This window comes from Pleurodeles waltl, chromosome 7, assembly GCF_031143425.1.
Source record: "Pleurodeles waltl isolate 20211129_DDA chromosome 7, aPleWal1.hap1.20221129, whole genome shotgun sequence".
Taxonomy (NCBI): domain Eukaryota; kingdom Metazoa; phylum Chordata; class Amphibia; order Caudata; family Salamandridae; genus Pleurodeles; species Pleurodeles waltl.
In genome coordinates this window covers 1,161,158,122-1,161,180,318 of record NC_090446.1, presented here as the reverse complement: position 1 = coordinate 1,161,180,318, position 22,197 = coordinate 1,161,158,122, and the positions used below count along the sequence as shown (strand labels likewise).

General features: G+C 47.5%; 1 protein-coding gene across 12 annotated transcripts in view; it reads left to right on the top strand.

Annotated features, from left to right (window-relative positions):
* The window catches only part of TNRC6C (trinucleotide repeat containing adaptor 6C), a 700,889-nt gene that overhangs the window by 251,089 nt on the left and 427,603 nt on the right, over nt 1-22,197 (top strand). For all 12 annotated transcript variants that reach the window (XM_069200257.1, XM_069200259.1, XM_069200258.1 and 9 more), the window contains exon 5: nt 1,641-4,262. In XM_069200257.1, coding sequence (XP_069056358.1) covers nt 1,641-4,262 — 2,622 coding nt within the window. The remainder of the gene's footprint in view (nt 1-1,640; nt 4,263-22,197) is intronic.

Genomic DNA, 22,197 nt, shown 5'->3' with positions numbered 1-22,197 from the left:
TAAAACTGTTGGTGGTAACAGGAGTCCCACAGGATGTGGATCCTCAGCAAGGGTTAAGAGTGATCCTCAGTTTAAAGAAGCAAAAAATGCAATATAAGGTCCTGTGCTTGGCACTGGCATGGAGGCACATATTGATGGGGGAAGATGGTTTCCAGGGGGCCCCGTATAGCATTGTGGGTCAGAGATGTATTGGAATGGGTGCTGGGAAAAATTATTATGCTAGCCGTGGAGGGTGGGGGTTGGGGTGGGGGAGATGGGAGCCATTTAAGATTTGCAGATCTGGGTGGATCTGCTGGTTTACTTTGCACGATCAGTTGAATTGGGTGGGGACTCCAACGTATGGATAAGAGTTGGAAAGAGCCCATAGTTACTTGAATGGCATATCTGTTCAAGTGCGCATGAACGGATATACCAAACACAGCTACTGAATGATAATTGCACCCTTCTGGATTGCAAAGGTTGTCAAGATGCTGTAATAGAATGAGGAAGCACGCAATGTAAGGTTCACGCTACTGTGCGGGGGATGCCAGTACTTTATATGTATGTACCATGAGATAGAGGAGCTAAGACTTGCTGTGATTGCTATTTGTGCCATGCTCTTGCTTAGTTTTTGTTTTGTAATTTAAAAAAAAACTGAAAAAAAACCGAATAAAGAAAATGTTTCAAAAATGGGTGTACATCTGTGTCACAAGGTATCCGGTAAGGAGTTCGAGGGAATGTTTAATGAGGTATCTTTTAAGGAGACGTCCATTGAGTTTCAGGACTCAAATCATCCTTTGGTGTCAACATAGCCCACGTGGAAGGGGCACAGGATAATTTAAGTTATGACACTGTTGCTGGAGACAGTAGATTAGTGGATTAGTGGATTCCCTGTCTTTCTCACACTGTACTCCTTTACTGAAAGGCGCGTTCATATAAGGATATCAATCAGTTGTGATAATGTAACCTGGGAGCCCAGTAAAATAACGTTAAGCAAGTTTGCAACATTCCCGTTCTCTGGTGGCAACCAAACTTGTAACGCTGTCTCAGGAATTGTGCTTCCGTTTTTGCTTTCATCCTTTAAATATTACTTGTGTGTATTTTCTTGAAACAACGATGCCATTATGTGCTTAACCCTCTTGCTAAGTATTTATTTAGGTTCTGAGAACAAATCATCACATTAAAGTGAACTCCATTGTGGAAGATGAAAGAGTATTTTATCCTTTGGAATTACTTCTCTCGAGATTATCCAGCTTTTTTATTATTATAGGTGAACAATTATCTGACAAAAGATCAGACGTTACAAGATTCCATAGAGAATGAGTGTTATAACCTTTTCGTATTACCATATTTAAATACATATCTGATATAACGAAGACAGATGCATTTTCCCTCCCATGTTCAAAATTTGAGGTAATAGTATCAAAGAAATATAGAGACATTGGTTTGGCCGAAAATGTTACATAAATGTAACTTATTCATAGACAACATGCATGCAATGCTCTATGGTTTCTTCTGCCTCCACCTGTTGTATGATTGCAATAATGCATTGAGTTTGAGTAATAGTTACAGCATACAGGGAGTACCGCTGTTTCTGAGAGACTGTTTATATTTAATATTACATTTGTTTTGAGAGTATCTGTTTTTTTGCCTTATTTCAGATCTTGGGCACAGTGGGCTTGGAGACCACTATGACAGTTCCCAATGGAGTCAGCAGTCCACTTTCCGAGGTGAAGCCAATTGCAGCTGGGATAAAGTGATAATAGACCGGACCGATAAGGAGGCGTGGCCTTCCATTACAGGAACTGAGACTGCACCTGCTTCGGAATGTACTACAGACACTAAAGCTGCCTCTAACTGTGGGTCCGAGAATAGTAGCATGGCTACAGGGAGTGCCCAAGGCAACTTCACCGGACATACAAAGAAAACCAATGGCAATAATGGCATCAATGGAGCACTCGTCCAAAGCACTTCTAACCAGAATGCCCTTGGAGCATGTGGAGCGAATGGCAATGGAAACTCAGCCAGGGGCTGGGGCGTGGCCCCAGGCTCAAACCCTGGACTTTCCCACTGCTCTGCCAGTAACGGAGATGGAAAGATGGACAGCATGATTGGGGATGGTAGAAGTCAAAACTGCTGGGGTGCTTCCACCTCCAATGCTGGCATTAATCTTAACCTTAACCCTAATGCCAACCCAGCTGCCTGGCCTGTGCTTGGACATGATGGAACTGTGGGAGGAGCCAATCCTCCCAGTATTGGCAGTCCAGTCAGTGCCATAGGCCCGACCATGGGGAACCACCAAAATGGGAACCCAGGTGGCAGTATGAGTGCGTGGGGAAGTTTGCTGACTCAAGAGAGCACAGAACCACAAACGTCCACTTCTCAGAATGTGTCTTTCAGCGTACAACCTCAGAACCTTAACACTGATGGACCAAATAGCACTAGCCCCATGAGCTCTTCACCAAACCCTATTAATGCAATGCAGGCAAATGGACTGCCCAACTGGGGGATGGCTGTTGGTATGGGGTCCATCATCCAGCCCCACATAAAAGGCCTTTCTGGTGCTAATGGATCATCAGTTTCTCAAGTGAGTGGGGGCAGTGATGATGGAATGAGTGGTTCGATGTGGGGGTTGTCCCAAGGTAATTCTGCCCCAGTATGCAGCAGTTCTGGGTTCAGTCAGGGGAATGGAGACACTGTGAACTCTGCACTAAGTGCTAAACATAATGGATCCAGCAATGGTGTACAGAAAGAGGGAAATGGTAGCAGTGTATGGGATTCTGGGCTATCTGCTGGTCCTGGAACACTTGCCTGGGGAAGGGGAGGAGGTAATGTTGCAGGTATGCAACCTGCAGCATGGAATAATTCTGCTCGTAACCCCACCAGTGGCGTGAATGGTGAATGGGTCAAACCCCCAAACCATCATTCCAACAGTGACATCAGTGGGAAAGGGTCGACAGGGTGGGATAACCCAAGTATTAACTGTCAGCATCCTGCCAATGATCAAAGGAACACTTGGGCCAAAGCAGCGGCCACCGGCACCACAACTAGCGATGGGAGCAATGGTAGTGCTGTAAATCAAAATGAAGGAAACAATGGACCTGGAGGAGCAAGTGAGGGGAGAAGGGGGGAGAACGGGATAACTGACCAAGGACAAATCCAGTTGCCGCGACAGGACCTTGATCCAAGAGTCCTGTCTAATACTGGATGGGGTCAGACTCCTGTTAAGCAGAACATTGCCTGGGACTTCAATGAAGCAGCACGGGCTGAGCGAAAGAGTGATGCTGGGACAGATGCTTGGAGTGGTGCATCTCCTCAGCCTTCAAACTCAGGGGGGAAGAGTGAAGGGTCCATCGTGAACAGTACAAATACCTCTTCAGTATCTGGGTGGGTCGGCTCCCCACCTGCTGCTTCTGTTCCAGCAAACACAGGCTGGGGAGAAAACAAACTGTCTAATGGCCAAGGGGGTTGGGGTGATTCTGCTAGCTCTACTTCTGTTAATGCTGCTGCCAAAAGCGTCCACGCTTGGAGTGCGTCTGCAAATCAAGAGGACAAGTCACCTGCCTGGGGTGAGCCTCCTAAGCCCAAATCTCAAAATTGGTGTGACGGGCAGAAATCAAGCCCAGGCTGGACTTCAGGAGGTGGAGGAGACTGGGCAGAATCTTCAGCCCACTCAGGACACATTGGAGATGGAAAGAAGAATAGTCCTGGGTGGGATAATGACAGCAGGTCTGGACCTGGTTGGAACGATACTACAGTAAGGTCTGGAACCAGTGGGTGGGGGAACAGCACAAACACAAAGGCTAATCCGGGTACTAGTTGGGGAGAATCATTAAAACCTCTTCCTCAGCAGAATTGGGCCAGTAAGCCACAGGACAACAATGTGAGTGGCTGGGGAGGAGCTTCATCTGTTAAACAGACCGGGTCCGGATGGGTGGGTGGACCAGGTCCAGTACCATCTGTGCCTGTCCAAGTGCCAGCATCAGTAACTGTACCTCTTTCAGCCAAACATAAGGAAAGCAACTGTGAGGCCACTGGTTGGGAGGAGCCGTCACCACCCTCCATGCGACGCAAGATGGAAATTGACGATGGTACTTCTGCCTGGGGTGATCCTCATAACTACAATAAGAAAACTGTTAATTTGTGGGATAGAAACAAACCTGCTAGTCAGAACGGCACTGCAACTGCCACCACTACCACCACTGCGAACACAAATATGGTTGAGCCACAGCCAGCTCACCAGTCAAGTGCCCATAGAAACCGGTCCCCACTTCTTGGTCCAGGTAGGAACATCCTTTTTTTTTAATTTTTTTTTTTTACTAGAAATATATTGAGAATATTATTGATTTTTTTTTTTTTTTTTTTTTTTTTTTGAGGACACATGAGTCAATGAAATAGTCTGGGATTTAAAAGTAAAGTGCTTTTGTGTATGTATAAATATGTATATATTCTGTTACACATATTTGTAAAAAGATGCATTAATAATGTAATAATTTCCACATCTGTTCAATTGTTAAATCCAGCAGTAAAGTGGGACGACTATTTCCTCCTCAGGTGTCACTACTTCATTAATTTCAGCTAGCTGCATGTCTTCAAGACCTTTTTCATCTAGTCTAGGGTCAGTCAGCCCTGCATCGTTGGTTCTCTCACTCTTGAAAAAACACTTGTTACTGCTTGTTCAATCCATGTGCAGTCCTATCCCATGATTCTAAGAAGTATTTCAAGAATTTCTAACAGGGTTTAAAATGTGATTGCATGCCAAAGCCTGAGGAAAGGTTCCTGCATGAAAATATAGGACAGTCTTCTCAGACCTCTTGATGAAGGTTGAATTGTTACTAGATGCCAGTGCCCTGGAAAAAAAATTAAGGAATTTTAATTTAAGTAAAACTCTGTGACCTTCAACCGTAAGTAATTGTGAGTGAACTTGGGTTTTGCACAGGAGAGCTACGTTGGGTACAAATGTCAGTATTTTGGGGATATAATTTTATCTATAAAGTGTTTTGAGACTCCACTAACCTATTTTTGTGAGTGGAGAGAACAAAGTTCCTATTTTTCCTTCCGTTCCTTTGTAAAGCTGACTGCATAAGAAAAGGCTAAGTACTGCAAGCAAAGAAGTGCCTTCCCAGTGTTGATGAACACAGAAATTTGCTCAGGTTTAAAAAAGGATGCCCTTCTTCCTTTAGGGTATGGATTTCTTCTTTGTACGCTTTATCAATGCACAATAACTCCTGGTATGTGGGGTTTGGACCCTCATTAGATGTGTGAATGCATGTGATCATTGGGGTTCTGAAGAGCTGATAATCAAGCTAGAACATGCTTTTCTGGGCATTTTGTCTCTGATCTTTCTATCTGTTCATCTGTTATTCACTTCACATTTCCATTAATTCTATCATATGTAAATCCAGCCGTTCATACATCCACCTGTCAATATATTCATGTATCCATCTACCCATCATTTCACCTTCTCCGATCTGTTGATTATTCATCCTTCTGATAGAGACTTCTAACTGTAGACTCTTTACCCTGTAAATTTCCCCAGGCGCTAGACTGGATCTGGGAACTTTTGTAGCAGTTCCCTCGTGCATTGACAGATGGCGTTGTGAGGTTCCACCTTGTGTCCGTAGTGCCCCAGTCGTGCCATTGGGACCTGTGTGTGTGTGTGTGTGTGTGTGTGTGTGTGTGTGTGTGTGTGTGTGTGTGTGTTTTTGCCATCTCTACCTGCTGATGTCTATACATTTTTTCTGCACCTGCCCTGTCACATTCTAATAGATTTCCCCTCAAAAATGTATTTGTGCAGACAATGTCACTTCCCAAAGTGACAGATTTTAAGTTGTCATGACTATAACTGGAAAATGTCTGTAACAGACACCCACGAAGTCTGCCTGTGGTGCCTCAACTCCAAACAAGACTCAGCATTGTGTCTGTGCTGTGGTAAGTTGAATAAAAAGCCCATCTGCGACCACGTGGCCAAACTCTTTCGCAGAGTCTTGTTGTTCCAAAAAGCTCAGATTAAAGTCAAGGGTGTGGACACCTCCTGCGATCAGGACCATTGTGACTTCCCACTGTCATTGAGGTCGTGGGGCTCAGGTAACTCCAAGAAGTAACAAAAGAAACATAAAAAAAAAAAAAAAAAAAAGCATGGGCCTTCCTCATCCCGCCGTAACTATCACTTGGAGTTCTGTGACATTGCAGACACTTCTAGGGCACTTAGTCACACTCCCCACTCTGAGCCAATTCTGAAACTAGTCCTGGTTTGGCCCTTTCCCAAACAGACAGCGATGCCATACCAGCAACATCAATTTGAGGTAGCCATGGACGAGATTTTTGATGCTGCACCAGGTCTCTCAGTGGGCAACACACTGCTTTTGGATCCAGTCAGATGCAAATTGGTTTTGACCCTGCTCCAATGGGAACAGTTAAGCCCGAACTGCCTGGTGAATTCCTCCCTGAAACGGAACACAAGCAAAATAGGACAGATTTCACCCTAGTTAGGGCTCATCAGTACATACAAGACCCACATCTGAACATACCTGTCCCACTTCGGGCGACACACTAAAGCATATAAAAAAGTGATGGATGGAATGCTTAACATAATCTTAGCCACTGGTAATTACTTGGGCCATATCCCAGTCCATCATTCTTTTGCACAACATGCCACCGGATGCCTCACCTCTGGATACCTCTGGAGTGCAACCAGGCCTTAAGGATCCTGTGGAGCCTCCAGTTGGGTTGGGTTGTATCCTTGACATAGACTGTGTCCCTCGACCTCACATGGAAGTTGACTCCTTCCCTGGGGTCAGCTCCGCTAGTTGTGGCTCCGACACCACCCATGATTCCACAGTTTGCACCATGCATGATGCCACCCTCAACATCATGACCAGCGCCATCGACTCTGGTATCTATGCCAATACCAACATCTGATATGGTGCTGATTTTGTTACGTTCAGAGACCTATACACTGTCATTCAGGACAAAATATTATGCTGAACCAAACACTTATGCCCCACATTATGACATAGTGGACACTGATTATGACCAAGACAACCAGTATGAGGATGATCACAACATATTTGACGACTTCTAGGGAATGCCAGTGGTCTGTATTTCACCAGACATACATTGTCGTGGCTTCACCTAATCCTATGGCCACTGGGAAGTCTGCCTTCTTTACAACTGTAATTCTCAGATCGGCTGAGGGGTTATAGCTTACTTTTCCTACTCAAGAGGTTAAGACCATTGTGCTGGCAGAGGTCCTCAACCCAGTGCAATCAATAAATCAAACAGCATTTGTAAAGCGTAACACTGTTACCCGAAGGGGTATCTGGACGCTGTGTCTTTATTTGAAGAGCCAGGTCTTGAGTCTCATACAGAAGTCTGTCAGCGAGGGGGCTGTGCAAAGCTGGAGGGTTAGTTTGATCCATGTCCTTTCAGCAATGTATGAGAAGGAGGTGCCACCGCTGAGGCTGCGACAGCAGTGTGCGAGGGTGAGTGAGGAGGAGCGTAGGTGTGTGGAGGGTTGGTGGAAGTTCAGTCGATGGTTGATGTAGGCCAGTCAAATGTCGTGGACAACTTTGTAGGCATTCGTAAGGATCTTGTACTGGCATCTCTTCTGGATGGAGAGCAAATGGAGATCTCTCAGGTGGGGGGTGATGTGGGTTCATGTGTGGGGGAGTCCAGGATGAGTCTGGCAGCAGCGTTCTGTATGGTCTGAAGTCTTCTGAGGACCTGGGTGGAGATGCCGGCGTAGAGGGGGTTCCCATAGTCGAAGTGGCTGGTGATGAGGGCCTGAGTGACTCTCTTTCTGATGTTGGTTTCGATCCATCTGAAGATTCTGCAGATCATGCTAAGTGTGTGGAAGCAGGAGAAGGTGATTGCGTTGACTTGTCGTTTCATGGCCAGTTGGCTGTTAAAGGTGATGCCAAGGTTGAGTGCAGGGTCGTTTGGTGTGGGTGTAGGTCAGAGCTCTGGCCTCCTGCTGTGGTCCCATGCGGAGGTGTTTATCCCAAAGATCAGTACCTCAATTTTGTTGAAATTGAGTTTGAAGCAGTTGTCTCTCATCCATTTGGCTACGTTGGAAATGACGTTGCGGAAATTGGATTTGGGGTTGGAGGGGTCCTCGTTGAGCGAGAAGATCAGTTGAGTGTCGCCTGCATAGGAGATTGTTGAGTTTGTGGGATCTAACAACGTTTGCGAAGGGGGATCATGTAGATGTTGAACAGGGTGGGGCTGAAAGATTACCCTTGTGGTACGCCACATCTGATGTTTTTGGGTGCGGAGTTGAAGTGCACAATCGGATACTGTGTGTGCATCCTTTGCGAGTGTCTTGCTGTATGCCTATGTTGTAGAGTTGGTTGATGAGGGTGTTGTAGGGAGCTGCCGAACGATATGGAGAGGTCGAGCAGGATCAGGGCCCAGTTTCTCCATGGTCAAGGAGTGGTCTAAAATTGTCTGTGGCGGCGATCAGCACGGTCTCATTGCTGTGGTTTGCATGGAATCCTGATTGTGAGACGTCCAGTAGGTGTTTTCTTTCCAGGAATTCACTGAGCTTCTGGTAGATGATTTTCGCAAGTACTTTCTCTGGGGAGCGGAGCAGGAAGATCGGACAATAGTTTTTAAGATTGCTGGGGTCAGCATATCTTTTCTTTAGAAAGTCTGATGTCCGCCTGTTTCCATCTGTGCGGAAAGGTTGCTGTGGAGATGGAGGTGTTGATGCTGGTGAGTTGCGTGCTGATTGGGTTTGTGGCAAGGTTGTAGAGTTTGTAAAGTTGGTGTGGGCAGGGGTCGGAAGGCACCCCGGAGTGGATGGAAGACATGATGGCTGAGGTGGCCAGGGTGGTGAGCAGAGACCATGTGGTAATGGTTTGGCTGATGTTTGCTGGTTGATTGATGTCATTAGGGTTGACTGTGGCAGTTAGGAGGTTGTACTTGTTGGTGATCTTGCTGTGGAGGTAGTCTGAGAGGGTGTCGCAGAGTTCTTGGGAGGGGTGGATGGTGTTCTCTATGGCAGTAGGGTTGGAGAATTCTTTGACTGTTTTGTAGAGTTCCTTTATGTGGTTGGCTGCGGAGTTGATGCAGGTGGTTGATGGCTGCTTTCTTGGCTTCTTTGATGTGCCAGTGATAGTTGCTGAGAGCTGTTTTGTTTGCTGCTCTGTCGGCGGGGTTCTTGGTGGCTCGCCATTGTTTCTCCAGTTGGTGGCAGTCATGTTTGGTGGTCCTGAGTTCTGGGGTGTACCAGCTGGCATTTTTGGAGGTTTTGTTGTATTTTGTACGTTTCAGTAGGGGGGACTGTCGGTGATTCAGGTTACAAAGTTCTGGACAACCTGGTCGAGATCTGTTGAGGGCGGTGGTGATGAGGGCCTGTGACCACTGGGTTTCTGTGATCTTGCCCTAACTGCAGTGGGAGGAGATCTGATGTCTGGTGATGGTGTCCTGGGCGTCGGTGAAGTGTACGATGGTGTGGTCAGTGTCCAAGTGAGTTCAGTGGTGTGGCTGAATTTGATTCTGTCACTGGAGGTGAAAATGGGGTTGAGTGTGTGTCTGGCTTTGTACATTGGTTCGGTGACCAGTTGGGTGAGGCCAGTGTTGTTCAGGTTCTCCGGAAGGGCGGTGGTGTTGGTGTCATTGTAGTCGTCAATGTGGACATTGAGGTCGCCAAGTAGGACGTAGTGTTGAGCCAATTGCTTGGGGGGCGATGAGGTTGGGGATGGCATTGTAGAATGTAGCTCGGAGTCCTGGAGGTGTGTAGGTGAGGGCGCCAATTTTCGTGGTCTTTGTGTCAGTTTGAACTAGGAAGTTGAAGTGCTTCATGAGAGGCGTGGGGTCATCATGGTGATGGTGCCGCTGATAGTTTCCTTGAAGATGATGGCGATGCCTTGTTTGTTTGCACAGTCTAAGTGTTTCATCTTGTAGTCTTTGGGCATGGCGATGTTGATGTCTTGTTTGAGGAGGGGTTGAACCATGTTTTGGTGAAGAAGGCAACGTCAGTGAGTAGGCTGGTAATGGTGTCCCAGATTTCCGTGGCCTGTTAGCAGAGTGAGCAAGTGTTGAGCAGGATGCAGTGGAGCAGTTGCAGGGTGTTCTTGTTAGCAGGAGTGGTGCAGGATCTTTCATAGATTGTGTTGCAGGAGTGTAGGAAAGTACCATCTTGCCTGGCATGTTACCCCCATATTTCATTGTATATATGTTGTTTTAGTCTGTGTCACTGGGACCCTGCCAGGCATGGCCCCAGTGCTCATAAATATGTGCCCTGTATCTGTTCCCTGTGTGATGCCTATCTGTCTCACTGAGGCTCTGCTAACTAGAACCTCAGTGGTTATGCGCTCTCTGCTTTCCAAATTTGTCACTAACAGGCAAGTGACTAAATTTACCAATTCACATTGGCATACTGGTACACCCATATAATTCCCTAGTATATGGTACTGAGGTACCCAGGGTATTGGGGTTCCAGGAGATCCCTATGGGCTGCAGCATTTCTTTTGCCACCCCTAGGGAGCTCTGACAATTCTTACACAGGCCTGCCAGTGCACCCTGAGTGAAATAACGTCCACGTTATTTCACAGACATTTACCACTGCACTTAAGTAACTTATAAGTCACCTATATGTCTAACCTTCACCTGGTGAAGGTTGGGTGAAAAGTTACTTAGTGTGTGGGCACCCTGGCACCAGCCAAGGTATCCCCACATCGTTCAGGGCAAATTCCCCGGACTTTGTGAGTGCGGGGACACCATTACATGCGTGCACTGTACATAGGTCACTACCTATGTACAGTGTCACAATGGTAACTCCGAACATGGCCATGTAACATGTCTAAGATCATGGAATTGTCCCCCCAATGCCATTGTGGCATTGGGGGGGGACAATTCCATGATCCCCCGGGTCTCTAGCACAGAACCCGGGTACTGCCAAACTGCCTTTCCGGGGTCTCCACTGCAGCTGCTGCCAACCCCTCAGACAGGTTTCTGCCCCCTGTCCAGGCAGCCCTGGCCCAGGAAGGCAGAACAAAGGACTTCCTCTGAGAGAGGGTGTAACACCCTCTCCCTTTGGAAATAGGTGTGAAGGCTGGGGAGGAGTAGCCTCCCCCAGCCTCAGGAAAGGCTTTGATGGGCACAGATGGTGCCCATCTCTGCACAAGCCAGTCTACACCGGTTCAGGGATCCCCCAGCCCTGCTCTGGCGCGAAACAGGACAAAGGAAAGGGGAGTGACCACTCCCCTGACCTGCACCTCCCAGGGGAGGTGCACAGAGCTCCTCCAGTGTGTCCCAGACCTCTGCCATCTTGGAAACAGAGGTGTTTGTGGCACACTGGACTGCTCTGAGTGGCCAGTGCCACCAGGTAACGCCAGAGGCTCCTTCTGATAGGCTCTTAGCTCTCTTGGTAGCCAATCCTCCTTCCTAGGTAGCCAAACCTCCTTTTCTGGCTATTTAGGGTCTCTGCTTTGGGGATCTCACCAGATAACGAATGCAAGAGCTCACCAGAGTTCCTCTGTATCTCCCTCTTCACCTTCTACCAAAGGATCAACCGCTGACTGCTCAGGACACCTGCAAAACCGCAACAAAGTAGCAAGACGACTACTAACAACCTTGTATCGCTTCATCCTGCCGGCTTTCTCGACTGTTTCCAGGTGGTGCATGCTCTGGGGGTAGCCTGCCTCCTCTCTGCACCAGGAGCTCTGAAGAAATCTCCCGTGGGTCAACGGAATCTTCCCCCTGCAACCGCAGGCAACAAAAGACTGCATCACCGTTCCTCTGGGTCCCCTCTCAGCATGACGAGCGTGGTCCCTGGAACTCAGCAACTCTGTCCAAGTGACTCCCACAGTCCAGTGACTCTTCAGTCCAAGTTTGGTGGAGGTAAGTCCTTGCCTCCCCACGCTAGACTGCATTGCTGGGTATGGCATGATTTGCAGCTGCTCCTGTGCACTCTTCCAGGATTTCCTTCGTGCACAGCCAAGCCTGGGTCCCCAACACTCCTTCCTGCAGTGCACAACCTTCTGAGTTGTCCTCCGGCATCGTGGGACTCCCTTTTGTGACTTCAGGTGGACTCCAGTTCACTTTTCTTCTAAGTGCCTGTTCAGGTACTTCTGCGGGTGCTGCCTGCTTCTGTGAGGGCTTCCTACGTTGCTGGGCGCCCCCTCTGTCTCCTCATCCAAGTGGCGACATTCTGGTCCTTCCTGGGACACAGCAGCACCCAAAAACCCTAACCGCGACCCTTGCAGCTAGCAAGGATTGTTTGCGGTCTTTCTGCGTGGGAACACCTCTGCAAGCTTCTTCACGACGTGGGACATCCATCCTCCAAAGGGGAAGTTCCTAGTCCTCTTCTTTCTTGCAGAACTCCAAGCTTCTTCCAACAGGTGGCAGCTTCCTTGCACCCTCAGCTGGTATTTCCTGGGCTTCTGCCCACTCTCGACACTGTCACGACTATTGGACTTGGTCCCCTTGTCTTACAGGTTCTCCGGTCCGGAAATCCACTGTTGTTGCATTGCTGGTGTTTGTTCTTCCTGCAGAATCCCCCTATCACGACTTCTGTGCTCTCGGGGGGTAGTCGGTGCACTTTACACCTACCTTTCAGGGTCTTGGGGTGGGCTATTTTTCTAACCCTCACTGTTTTCTTACAGTTCCAGCGACCCTCTACAAGCTCACGTAGGTTTGGGGTCCATTCGTGGTTCGCATTCCACTTTTGGAGTATATGGTTTGTGTTGCCCCTATACATATGTGCACCCATTGCAATCTATTGTAACTTTACATTGCTTGCATTACTTCCTTTTGCTATTATCTGCATGATTTGGGTTTGTGTACATATATCTTGTGTATATAACTTATCCTCATACTCTGGGTACTCACTGAGATACTTTTGGCATATTGTCATAAAAATAAAATACCTTTATTTTTAGTATATCTGTGTATTGTGTTTTCTTATGATATTGTGCATATGACACCAGTGGTATAGTAGGAGCTTTGCATGTCTCCTAGTTCAGCCTAAGCTGCTTTGCCATAGCTACCTTCTATCAGCCTAAGCTGTTAGAAACACCTCTTCTACACTAATAAGGGATAACTGGACCTGGCACAAGGTGTAAGTACCTCTGGTACCCACTACAAGCCAGGCCAGCCTCCTACAAGGAGCCTTTGTCTCTTCTTAGTGTTTATGGAGGAAAGGCCTTAATTTACCATATGGGTGAGGATGGTGTCTGAGGCCCTGGATCTTTCTCTGTCCTCAGTGGCAGTCAAGACCAATGTCTTGACAGAGATACTTCATTCAGGAGTTGCCGCCAAAGAACCTCTCCTCCTTTTTAACTAAGCCTTCACGATGTCCTTCTCACGGCATGGGCCAAGACCCGCAAAGGGGCTCATGTGCGCAGGGCAATTGCCACTGCCAGCTCGACACTCTAGGGACCCAGCTTTCCTCATCAAGAGCCCCACCCTGGAGAGCCTGGCTGTCCAGTCTTCTACATCCATAGTCAACCCTGCCCCACCACCGGATAGGAAAACCCAAGAGGCTGGATAACTTCGTCAAGAGGAAGTTCTCTTCCAGCCTTGCACTGCAGTCCATGCCTCTTGGGCCTGTATTCCCTCAGAGTTTAGGATTCGGTTGTGCAAGTGAGGAGCCATCCTAACACAGGCTGTTGCCAGTGGCAGGAATGCAGCAAAGTTTACCATACATTGTGGACGGAATATGACTGGCATGCTAGGCAGAGCAATTGTATCATCAGTGGCTCTACGGCGCCACGCCTGGCTGAGATCTACTTGCTTTTTAGGGGGCTTTCAGCCATTCCTTATGAACATGCCCATTGATGGCACATGCCTCCTTAGTGACATGGCAGATCCAGCTCTCAAAACATTTTAAGGACAGCAGGACCACAGTTTTTTGTCATTGAGACTCTTCACGACCTCACGCCAGCCCCATTCTTCCTTTTGTTCTTTCCGTGGCTACGGTAGGGGCTGTCAACCATGTCCTCCATTTCTGCCCAGCCACCAAGGCCGACAGGTTTCCCAGTCGTTTTGTGGCCACGTCTCGCACAAGCTCGTAGGACCCAAGGCCAAAGGTCTACCCAGTCCACCAGCCCTCCCTCCAGTATCAGTAGTAGGTTGTGGTTGCTATTCTTGCTACTTTCGGGTCCTAAAAAAGGATGGAGACCTGCACCCTTTCAGTTTGCTTTGCTTCTTTTTGTCCTTACCAGGGCCCCTTGGGTGTTCACAAAGATGATGGCAGTGGTCACAGCCAAACGGAGGTCACGGTTTTTAGTATTCCTCTATCTTGACTACTGGCTGTGGAAGGCAGGCCTGGCCTGGGGCACCTGTCTCCCAGCTCGAGTATGGCAGACCTCCGGCGTTCTCGGGGGTTCACTATCATCATCTTCAAGTCCCACCTGACTCCACCTCAAATACTCCCTTTCATCAGAGCTACTCTGGACATAGTGCAGTCTTGGGCCTACCATCTGGAGCGACAAGTCCAGTATATTCATGCTAGGATTCTGATGTTTTGCTTCTATCCTGGATTACAGTGAGACTGACTGAGGCTGCTGGGTCTCATGGCCTCCTATGGCCTGTTCGTAATACATGCCTGTTGACATATGCAGGCTTTGCAGTGGGAATCTCCGAATGCCAGGACTAATGAACTCAGTTGTTGATGCCTCGTGGATAACGAATGACGTTTCAACCCAGAGGTGATGCAAGGCCTCTTCCACGACTGGGGAGAACCTTTGCTACATCTGTTTGCCACCGTCTAGAGCGTGCATGGTTAGCACTTCTGTACACTGGAGTTTCCAAGGCGGCTCTCACTTGGAGGCGCCTTTAGTCTTGAGTGGAGTTCAGGTCTCCCCTATGTCTTTCCACCAATTCCACTTCTGCCCAGAATTCTGAAGATCAGGAACAACCAAGCCAAAGTCATTCTTTTTGTTCTAGATTGTGTGCGAAGAGTATGGTATCTTGAACTCTTGAGCATGAGCATCAGTCCTCTGATCAGGCTGCCCTTTCAGGAGGATCTACTGTCAGAGCAAGAGGGAAGAGTCCTTCACCCAGACCTGCATGCGCGCCGCCTTTGTGCATGAAGATTGAGCGGGGCAACTGAACGTCTTCGACCTTCCTTCAGAAGTCTGCAGTGTTATTCTGGAAGTCGGGCATCCCTCAGCCAAGACAGTATACTCCTGCCAGTGAGACAAATCAGACTGGTTCTGAGAACACGTGCCTCATTCCTGACAAAAGTGGTGACACCCTTCTACATTGGCCAGACTATCATACTCTGTGCTCTGCCTTACCCTTCCAAAGAGGAGGAGACTCCATTGTCTGGAGTGTTTACATTATACATTGATCGTACCAAGTAACACCGGGTGGACGATCGGCTCTTCTTTTTGTTGACTGGAGCAAATAAAGGGAAAGTTGTGTAGAAAAAGACCATCTCCAGTTGCATTGCACTCTGCATTAGAATCTGCTACATACTGGGCAAAAAAGCAACCCCTTAAGGGCTTATAGGCTCATTCCACCAAAGGAAATTCTGTGACCACTGTTATCTCGCAGAGTTCCTGTCCTGGACATCGGTCATGCTGCGACGTGTGCATCTCTGCACACTGTTGCTAAGCAGTACTGCCCTTAACAGTCCGGTCCGTTAGGACAAAAACTTTGCCTCATTCGGTCCTCTACGACTTCTTGCCTAAATATGTTTGCATACACACCCTCAGGGGCGGTATGGCTTGGATATCTATTTTAAGTTATTCTAAGTTAAGGGCTATGAATCTAGAAGTCTCTGTCAGATGAATGTTACTACCTTCAGTGATGCCTTATCTAGTAGAATCTGTCTATCTGCAGATTCCTTACCACTTCTGCAATTGGATTTTTCTAACTAGTGTGGTCTCCGAAGGTCCGGATTGTCTGCATCCAGGTCCATCAGCATTCTGTCATGGCTCTGTGCTTCTGACACAGAACTGTTATGGAAAGAAACTGATGTTAGCTCGCTGGGGTGACACTTGTATAGGCATTGTGCAAGTCACTTCCTGCACGGACAACTATGCTGAGATGGAGCAGATCGATGCCCTGTACTGGCACACAGAGGTTGTGCTCAAGAATGTGCAAATCCAGGTATGGAATCTACAGCTAGATGGTTTCTACTAGATAAGCTAAATAACTTGTTTATTCAGGCTGTAATACGGAGGTCTCAACCCTCATCTTTGGGCTCAGTAAGAGCAGCTCTGAAGCTTCCAAGCCTTTTGGCCTTGTGAATCTTTCTTGTGGCCCATATCAGATGGCACACCCAGGCTGTGCAGTGTGACCTGAAGTCTGTGGGCTTAGTACCATGGCCACACATCAAAGTCCATCCAGGTGTTGAAGGAGAACTCTGACCATCTGCAGTGGTAGCTATTCACCCGCATTTGGACCGGTGGCAGACTCTTCTCCCTACCACCCCCACAGATGACGGTTGTGACCGGTGAATGGTTGCAGGGTTGGGGAGGTCAGTGGACTCTGGTCTGTTGGCAGACGCTCACCTCATCTATAACTTGTTGGAGTTGCGAGTGATCTTGACACTGCAATTGTGCCTCCTGACAATCAAAGGGGAACTTGTTCAGGTTCTCATGGACAACCACCAAGTGGTATTGCAACAAACAGGGTAGAGTGGGTTGTGGGACATGTGCCAGGAGGCTTCACTCTGGAAGTGGCTGAATGCTCAGAGCTTCAATTTGATCGCCGAGAATCTAATAGGATCTTTGAATGCCAGAGTGGAAGAAAGCAGCTGATGTTTCCTAGTGGATCAGGAGTGGTTGTTACACTCAGGTGTGGCAGAGGGCGTCTTCCAAAAATGGAGAGATCTCTGGGTTGATCTATTTGCCATTATAGAGAATGCAGAGTATTGGATCTTTTGTATCTTAAGAGTTCACAGGGCCTTGCCTTGTGCCAGCATGGAGGGTCTGGACTCCTGTATGCCTTTCCACCCCTCGGCACCTGCCCAGAGTACTCAAGAAGATAAGAGACACCAGGCCCAATTAATCCTTGTGACCTCAGATTGGGCGTTGAGTGTGGTACCCAGAATGTCTGAGCATATGTCCTTCATTTCTGATGCCCCTTTGATTGGATGTCCTGTTGGTGCAGTAGCAGGGCTGAGTCTTTGACTTGAGCCTGCACGGTCTACTCCTCCATGTGTTGAAGTTGAACTGCAACAGCTGACGACTTTTGATCTTCCTGTCAAAGTGATTGGTGTCATCTTGACAGCCAAGCAGTCATCAACCAAATCAATTTATGCCAGATGCTGGGAGAAGTTTTTCCGGTGTTCCTTTCGACCCATCCAACACCTGCATAATTACTGGATGCTCTAGTTTGGTCTGTATTTAGCCCAGCACAGTTAAAGGTTAGCTCTCGGCCTGCTTATGTTTACGTTTCTAGCCATCCCTCTTGATGTCATCTGTTGTGCTGCATTTATGAAGGGGCTGGTCCATATTTCCCATCAGACTTGATTTGTCATGCTGCAGTGGTACCTTAACTTGGCACACACGTCCTTTAAACGTGTGCATACTTGCTCTACCTTCCCATCAGTCAGGCAAGTGAGGAGCTCCAGGCATTGTCCGTGTGAATGTGTGTGTGTGTGTGTGTGTGTGTGTGTGTATATATATATATATATATATATATATATATATGTTTGGTGGCATGTGTAGCTGCAGATACACATGCTGTGCACATCCCGCCATCTAGTGTTGGGCTCGGAGTGTTACAAGTTGTTTTTCTTCGAAGAAGTCTTTTCGAGTCACGAGATCGAGGGACTCCTCCCCTTTCGGCTCCATTGCGCATGGGCGTCGACTCCATCTTAGATTGTTTTCTTTCCACCATCAGGTTTGGACGTGTTCCTCTTCGCTCCGTGTTTCGGTTCGGAAAGTTAGTTAAATCTCGGAAAATTCAACGATATTGTTTGCGTTCGGTATCGGGTTAGTTAACGCAGATCGACACCGAATTTTGAAGAGCTCCGGTGGCCCTTCGGGGTTTCGATTCCCCGCAAAGCCTGGTCGGCCCGACCACGTGCGTCTTCAAGGCTAATGGAACGTACCCCATTCCGCTTCTGCCCCGAATGCCACAACAAGTATCCTTACACAGATCAGCATTTGGTCTGTAATTTGTGTTTGTCTCCCGAACACAAAGAGAGGATACCTGCGAGGCCTGTCGAGCGTTTCGGTTGAGGAAAATGCTAAGGGACCGGAGAGCAAGAAGACTTCAAATGGCGTTGGTGCCTTCAGGACACCAAGACTTGGAGGAAGAAGAAACCTTCTCCATTGCTGACTTGGACGAGGCCGAAACCGAACAGACGCCGAAAACCGTAAGTAAAACACCCCTGGCCAAAACTCACGGAAAATACATTAAAGCCCCGGGGACGCCACCGCCGACAGGCCATGGCTTAACCCGAGAATTAGGTGACCGTCCATCGGCACCGAAAAAGGGCACACATGTGTCGAAGTCATCCGACTCCGGTCGAGATACCGGCACAGAACAGACTCGACACCGGGTCAGAGCAATCTCGACATCGAGATACCGGCACCGAAATAAGTCTGCACCAAGATATCGGAACACCGAAAGCCAAAAAAGTGTCTTCGGAGCCGAAAAAGACGGTTGAAAAGGTTTTGATACCGAAACATCCGGCTTCGGAGCCGAAACCAAGTTCCTACACTGAGGAACAAGGCCTGTCCTCACAAATGCAAGGACACAAATTCGGACAGGAGCTTGAAGCAGGGGAGCCAGATTACACACACAGAAGGCTCCACATTCAAAAGGAGACAGGAAAAATCAGAACTCTCCCTCCAATCCGAATGAAAAGGAAACTTGCTTTCCAAGATAAAGACAAACAACCACAGGCAAAGGTGGCAAAACAAGTAACTCCGCCACCATCACCACATCGCTCACCACAACCATCACCAATGGCTACCCCACCGATGATGCAGTCTCCAACGCACACAGGGATGAGCCAAGATGATCCTGATGCATGGGATCTTTATGATGCGCCTGTATCAGACAACAGTCCCGACAGTTATCTAGCAAGACCATCACCACCTGAAGACAGTACTGCTTACACACAGGTGGTGTCCAGAGCAGCCACATTTCACAATGTCACCCTGCACGCAGAACCAATTGAAGATGACTTTTTGTTTAATACTCTGTCGTCCACACATAGTCAGTACCAGAGTCTTCCTATGTTACCAGGAATGTTGAAACACGCAAAGCAAGTATTTCAAGAGCCTGTGAAATGCAGGGCCATCACTCCTAGGGTGGAGAAAAAGTACAAACCTCCCCCAACAGACCCTGTGTACATCACGCAGCAATTGACACCGGACTCAGTGGTAGTAGGTGCCGCTCGCAAAAGGGCGAACTCACACACCTCGGGAGATGCACCACCACCCGACAAGGAAAGTCGCAAGTTCGCAGAAGGGAAAAGAGTTGCGGCACAAGCAGCCAACCAATGGCGCATTGCCAATTCACAGGCCTTGCTATCGAGATATGATAGAGCTCATTGGGACGAAATGCAACACTTCATAGAACATCTACCCAAAGAGTTCCAAAAGCGTGCTCAACAAGTGGTGGAAGAGGGACAAAGTATCTCTAGTAACCAGGTACGGTCGGCAATGGATGCAGCAGACACAGCTGCAAGGACTGTAAATACAGCGGTCACCATACGGAGACACGCATGGCTACGCACCTCAGGATTCAAGACCGAAATTCAACAGGCGGTGCTTAATATGCCTTTTAACGGACAGCAGTTGTTTGGGCCGGAAGTGGACACTGCTATTGAGAAACTTAAAAAGGACACAGATACGGCCAAGGCCTTGGGCGCACTCTACTCCCCACAGGGCAGAGGCACATTTCGGAAAACACCATTTAGAGGGGGGTTTCGGGGACAAAGCACAGAACCCTCAACCTCACAAACCAGACCCACATACCAGAGAGGAAGTTTTCGGGGACAATACAGAGGTGTACAGTTCCTTAAAACTAGGGGAAAGTTCCAAAGTCCCAAGACCACTCAAAATAAACAGTGACTTCAGTGTCACAAATCCCCAACACAACACCAGTGGGGGGGGGGAGACTAACAGATTTTTACCAAAACTGGGAGGAAATAACAACAGACATGTGGATTCTAGCCATTATCCAACATGGTTATTGCATAGAATTCCTACAATTTCCACCAAATGTGCCACCAAGAACACACAACATGTCCAAACAACACATGGATCTATTACAGCAGGAGAACCAAGCGTTGTTGCAAAAAGATGCAATAGAACTAGTACTCAATCATCAGAAAGGAACGGGTGTTTACTCCCTGTACTTTCTCATACCCAAAAAAGACAAAACTCTAAGATCCATCTTAGATCTCAGAACACTAAATCTTTACATCTAATTTGATCACTTTCACATGGTGACACTTCAAGACGTAATCCCCTTGCTCAAACAACAAGACTACATGACAACATTAGACCTCAAGGATGCGTATTTCCATATACCCATACATCCTTCCCACAGAAAATACTTAAGGTTTGTAATCCAAGGGGTACATTACCAGTTCAAAGTGTTGCCATTCGGGATATTAACAGCACCAAGAGTCTTTACAAAACGCCTTGCCGTAGTGGCAGCCCATATCAGAAGACAGCAAATACATGTGTTCCCGTATCTGGACGATTGGTTAATCAAAACCAATACGCAAGAACGGTGTTCTCAACACACAAAATACGTTATTGAAACACTTCACAAGCTAGGGTTCTCACTCAACTACCAAAAATCACACCTACAGCCGTGTCAAATACAACAGTACTTAGGAGCAACAATCAACACAAAAAAAGGGATTTCCACTCCAAGTCCACAAAGGGTACAGGCATTCCAAAACGTAATACAGGCCATGCACCCAAACCAAAGGTTCCAGGTAAAATTAGTGATGAAACTACTAGGCATGATGTCCTCATGCATAGCCATTGTCCCAAACGCAAGATTACACTAGCGGCCCTTACAACAGTGCCTAGCATCACAATGGTCACAAGCACAGGGTCAACTTCAAGATCTAGTGTTGATAGACCGCCAAACATACACCTCGCTTCAGTGGTGGAATACTATAAATTTAAACCAAGGGCGGCCTTTCCAAGACCCAGTGCCTCAATACGTGATCACAACAGATGCTTCCATGGTAGGGTGGGGAGCACACCTCAACCAACACAGCATCCAGGGACAATGGGACACTCAGCAGAAACAACTTCATATAAATCACTTAGAACTACTAGCAGTATTTCTAGCGTTGAAAGCATTTCAACCACTAATAACCCACAAACACATTCTTGTCAAAACAGACAACATGACAACAATGTATTATCTGAACAAACCGGGAGGGACACACTCGACACAATTGTGTCTCTTAGCTCAAAAGATATGGCATTGGGCGATTCACAACCACATTCGCCTAATAGCGCAATTCATACCAGGAATTCAAAACCAGTTAGCCGACAATCTCTCTCGGGATCACCAACAGATCCACGAATGGGAAATTCATCCCCAGATACTACAAACTTACTTCCAAAGATGGGGAACACCGCAAATAGACCTATTCGCAACAAAAGAAAACGCAAAATGCCAAAACTTTGCATCTAGGTACCCACAGCCTCACTCTCAAGGCAATGCGTTATGGATGAGTTGGTGAGGGATATTTGCATACGCTTTTCCCCCTCTCCCACTCCTTCCGTATCTGGTAAACAAACTTGAGTCAAAACAAACTCAAACTAATACTGATAGCACCAACTTGGGCACGACAACCTTGGTACACAACACTACTAGACCTGTCAGTAGTGCCTCATATCAAACTGCCAAACAGACCAGATCTGTTATCTCAACACAAACAGATCAGACACCCGAATCCAGCATCACTCAATCTAGCGATTTAGTTCCTGAAATTTTAGAATTTGGATATCTAGACCTTACACAAGAATGCCTGGAGGTCATAAAACAGGCTAGGAAACCAACCACAAGACATTGCTACGCAAATAAGTGGAAAAGATTTGTTTATTACTGCCATAGTAATCAAATCCAACCATTACACGCATCTGCAAAAAACATCGTAAGCTACCTACTACACTTACAAAAGTCCAAGTTAGCTTTTTCATCCATTAAAATACATCTGACAGCAATTTCGGCTTATCTGCAAATTACGCATTCAACTTCATTATTCAGAATCCCAGTCATAAAAGTATTTATGGAGGGTCTGAAAAGGATTATCCCACCAAGAAC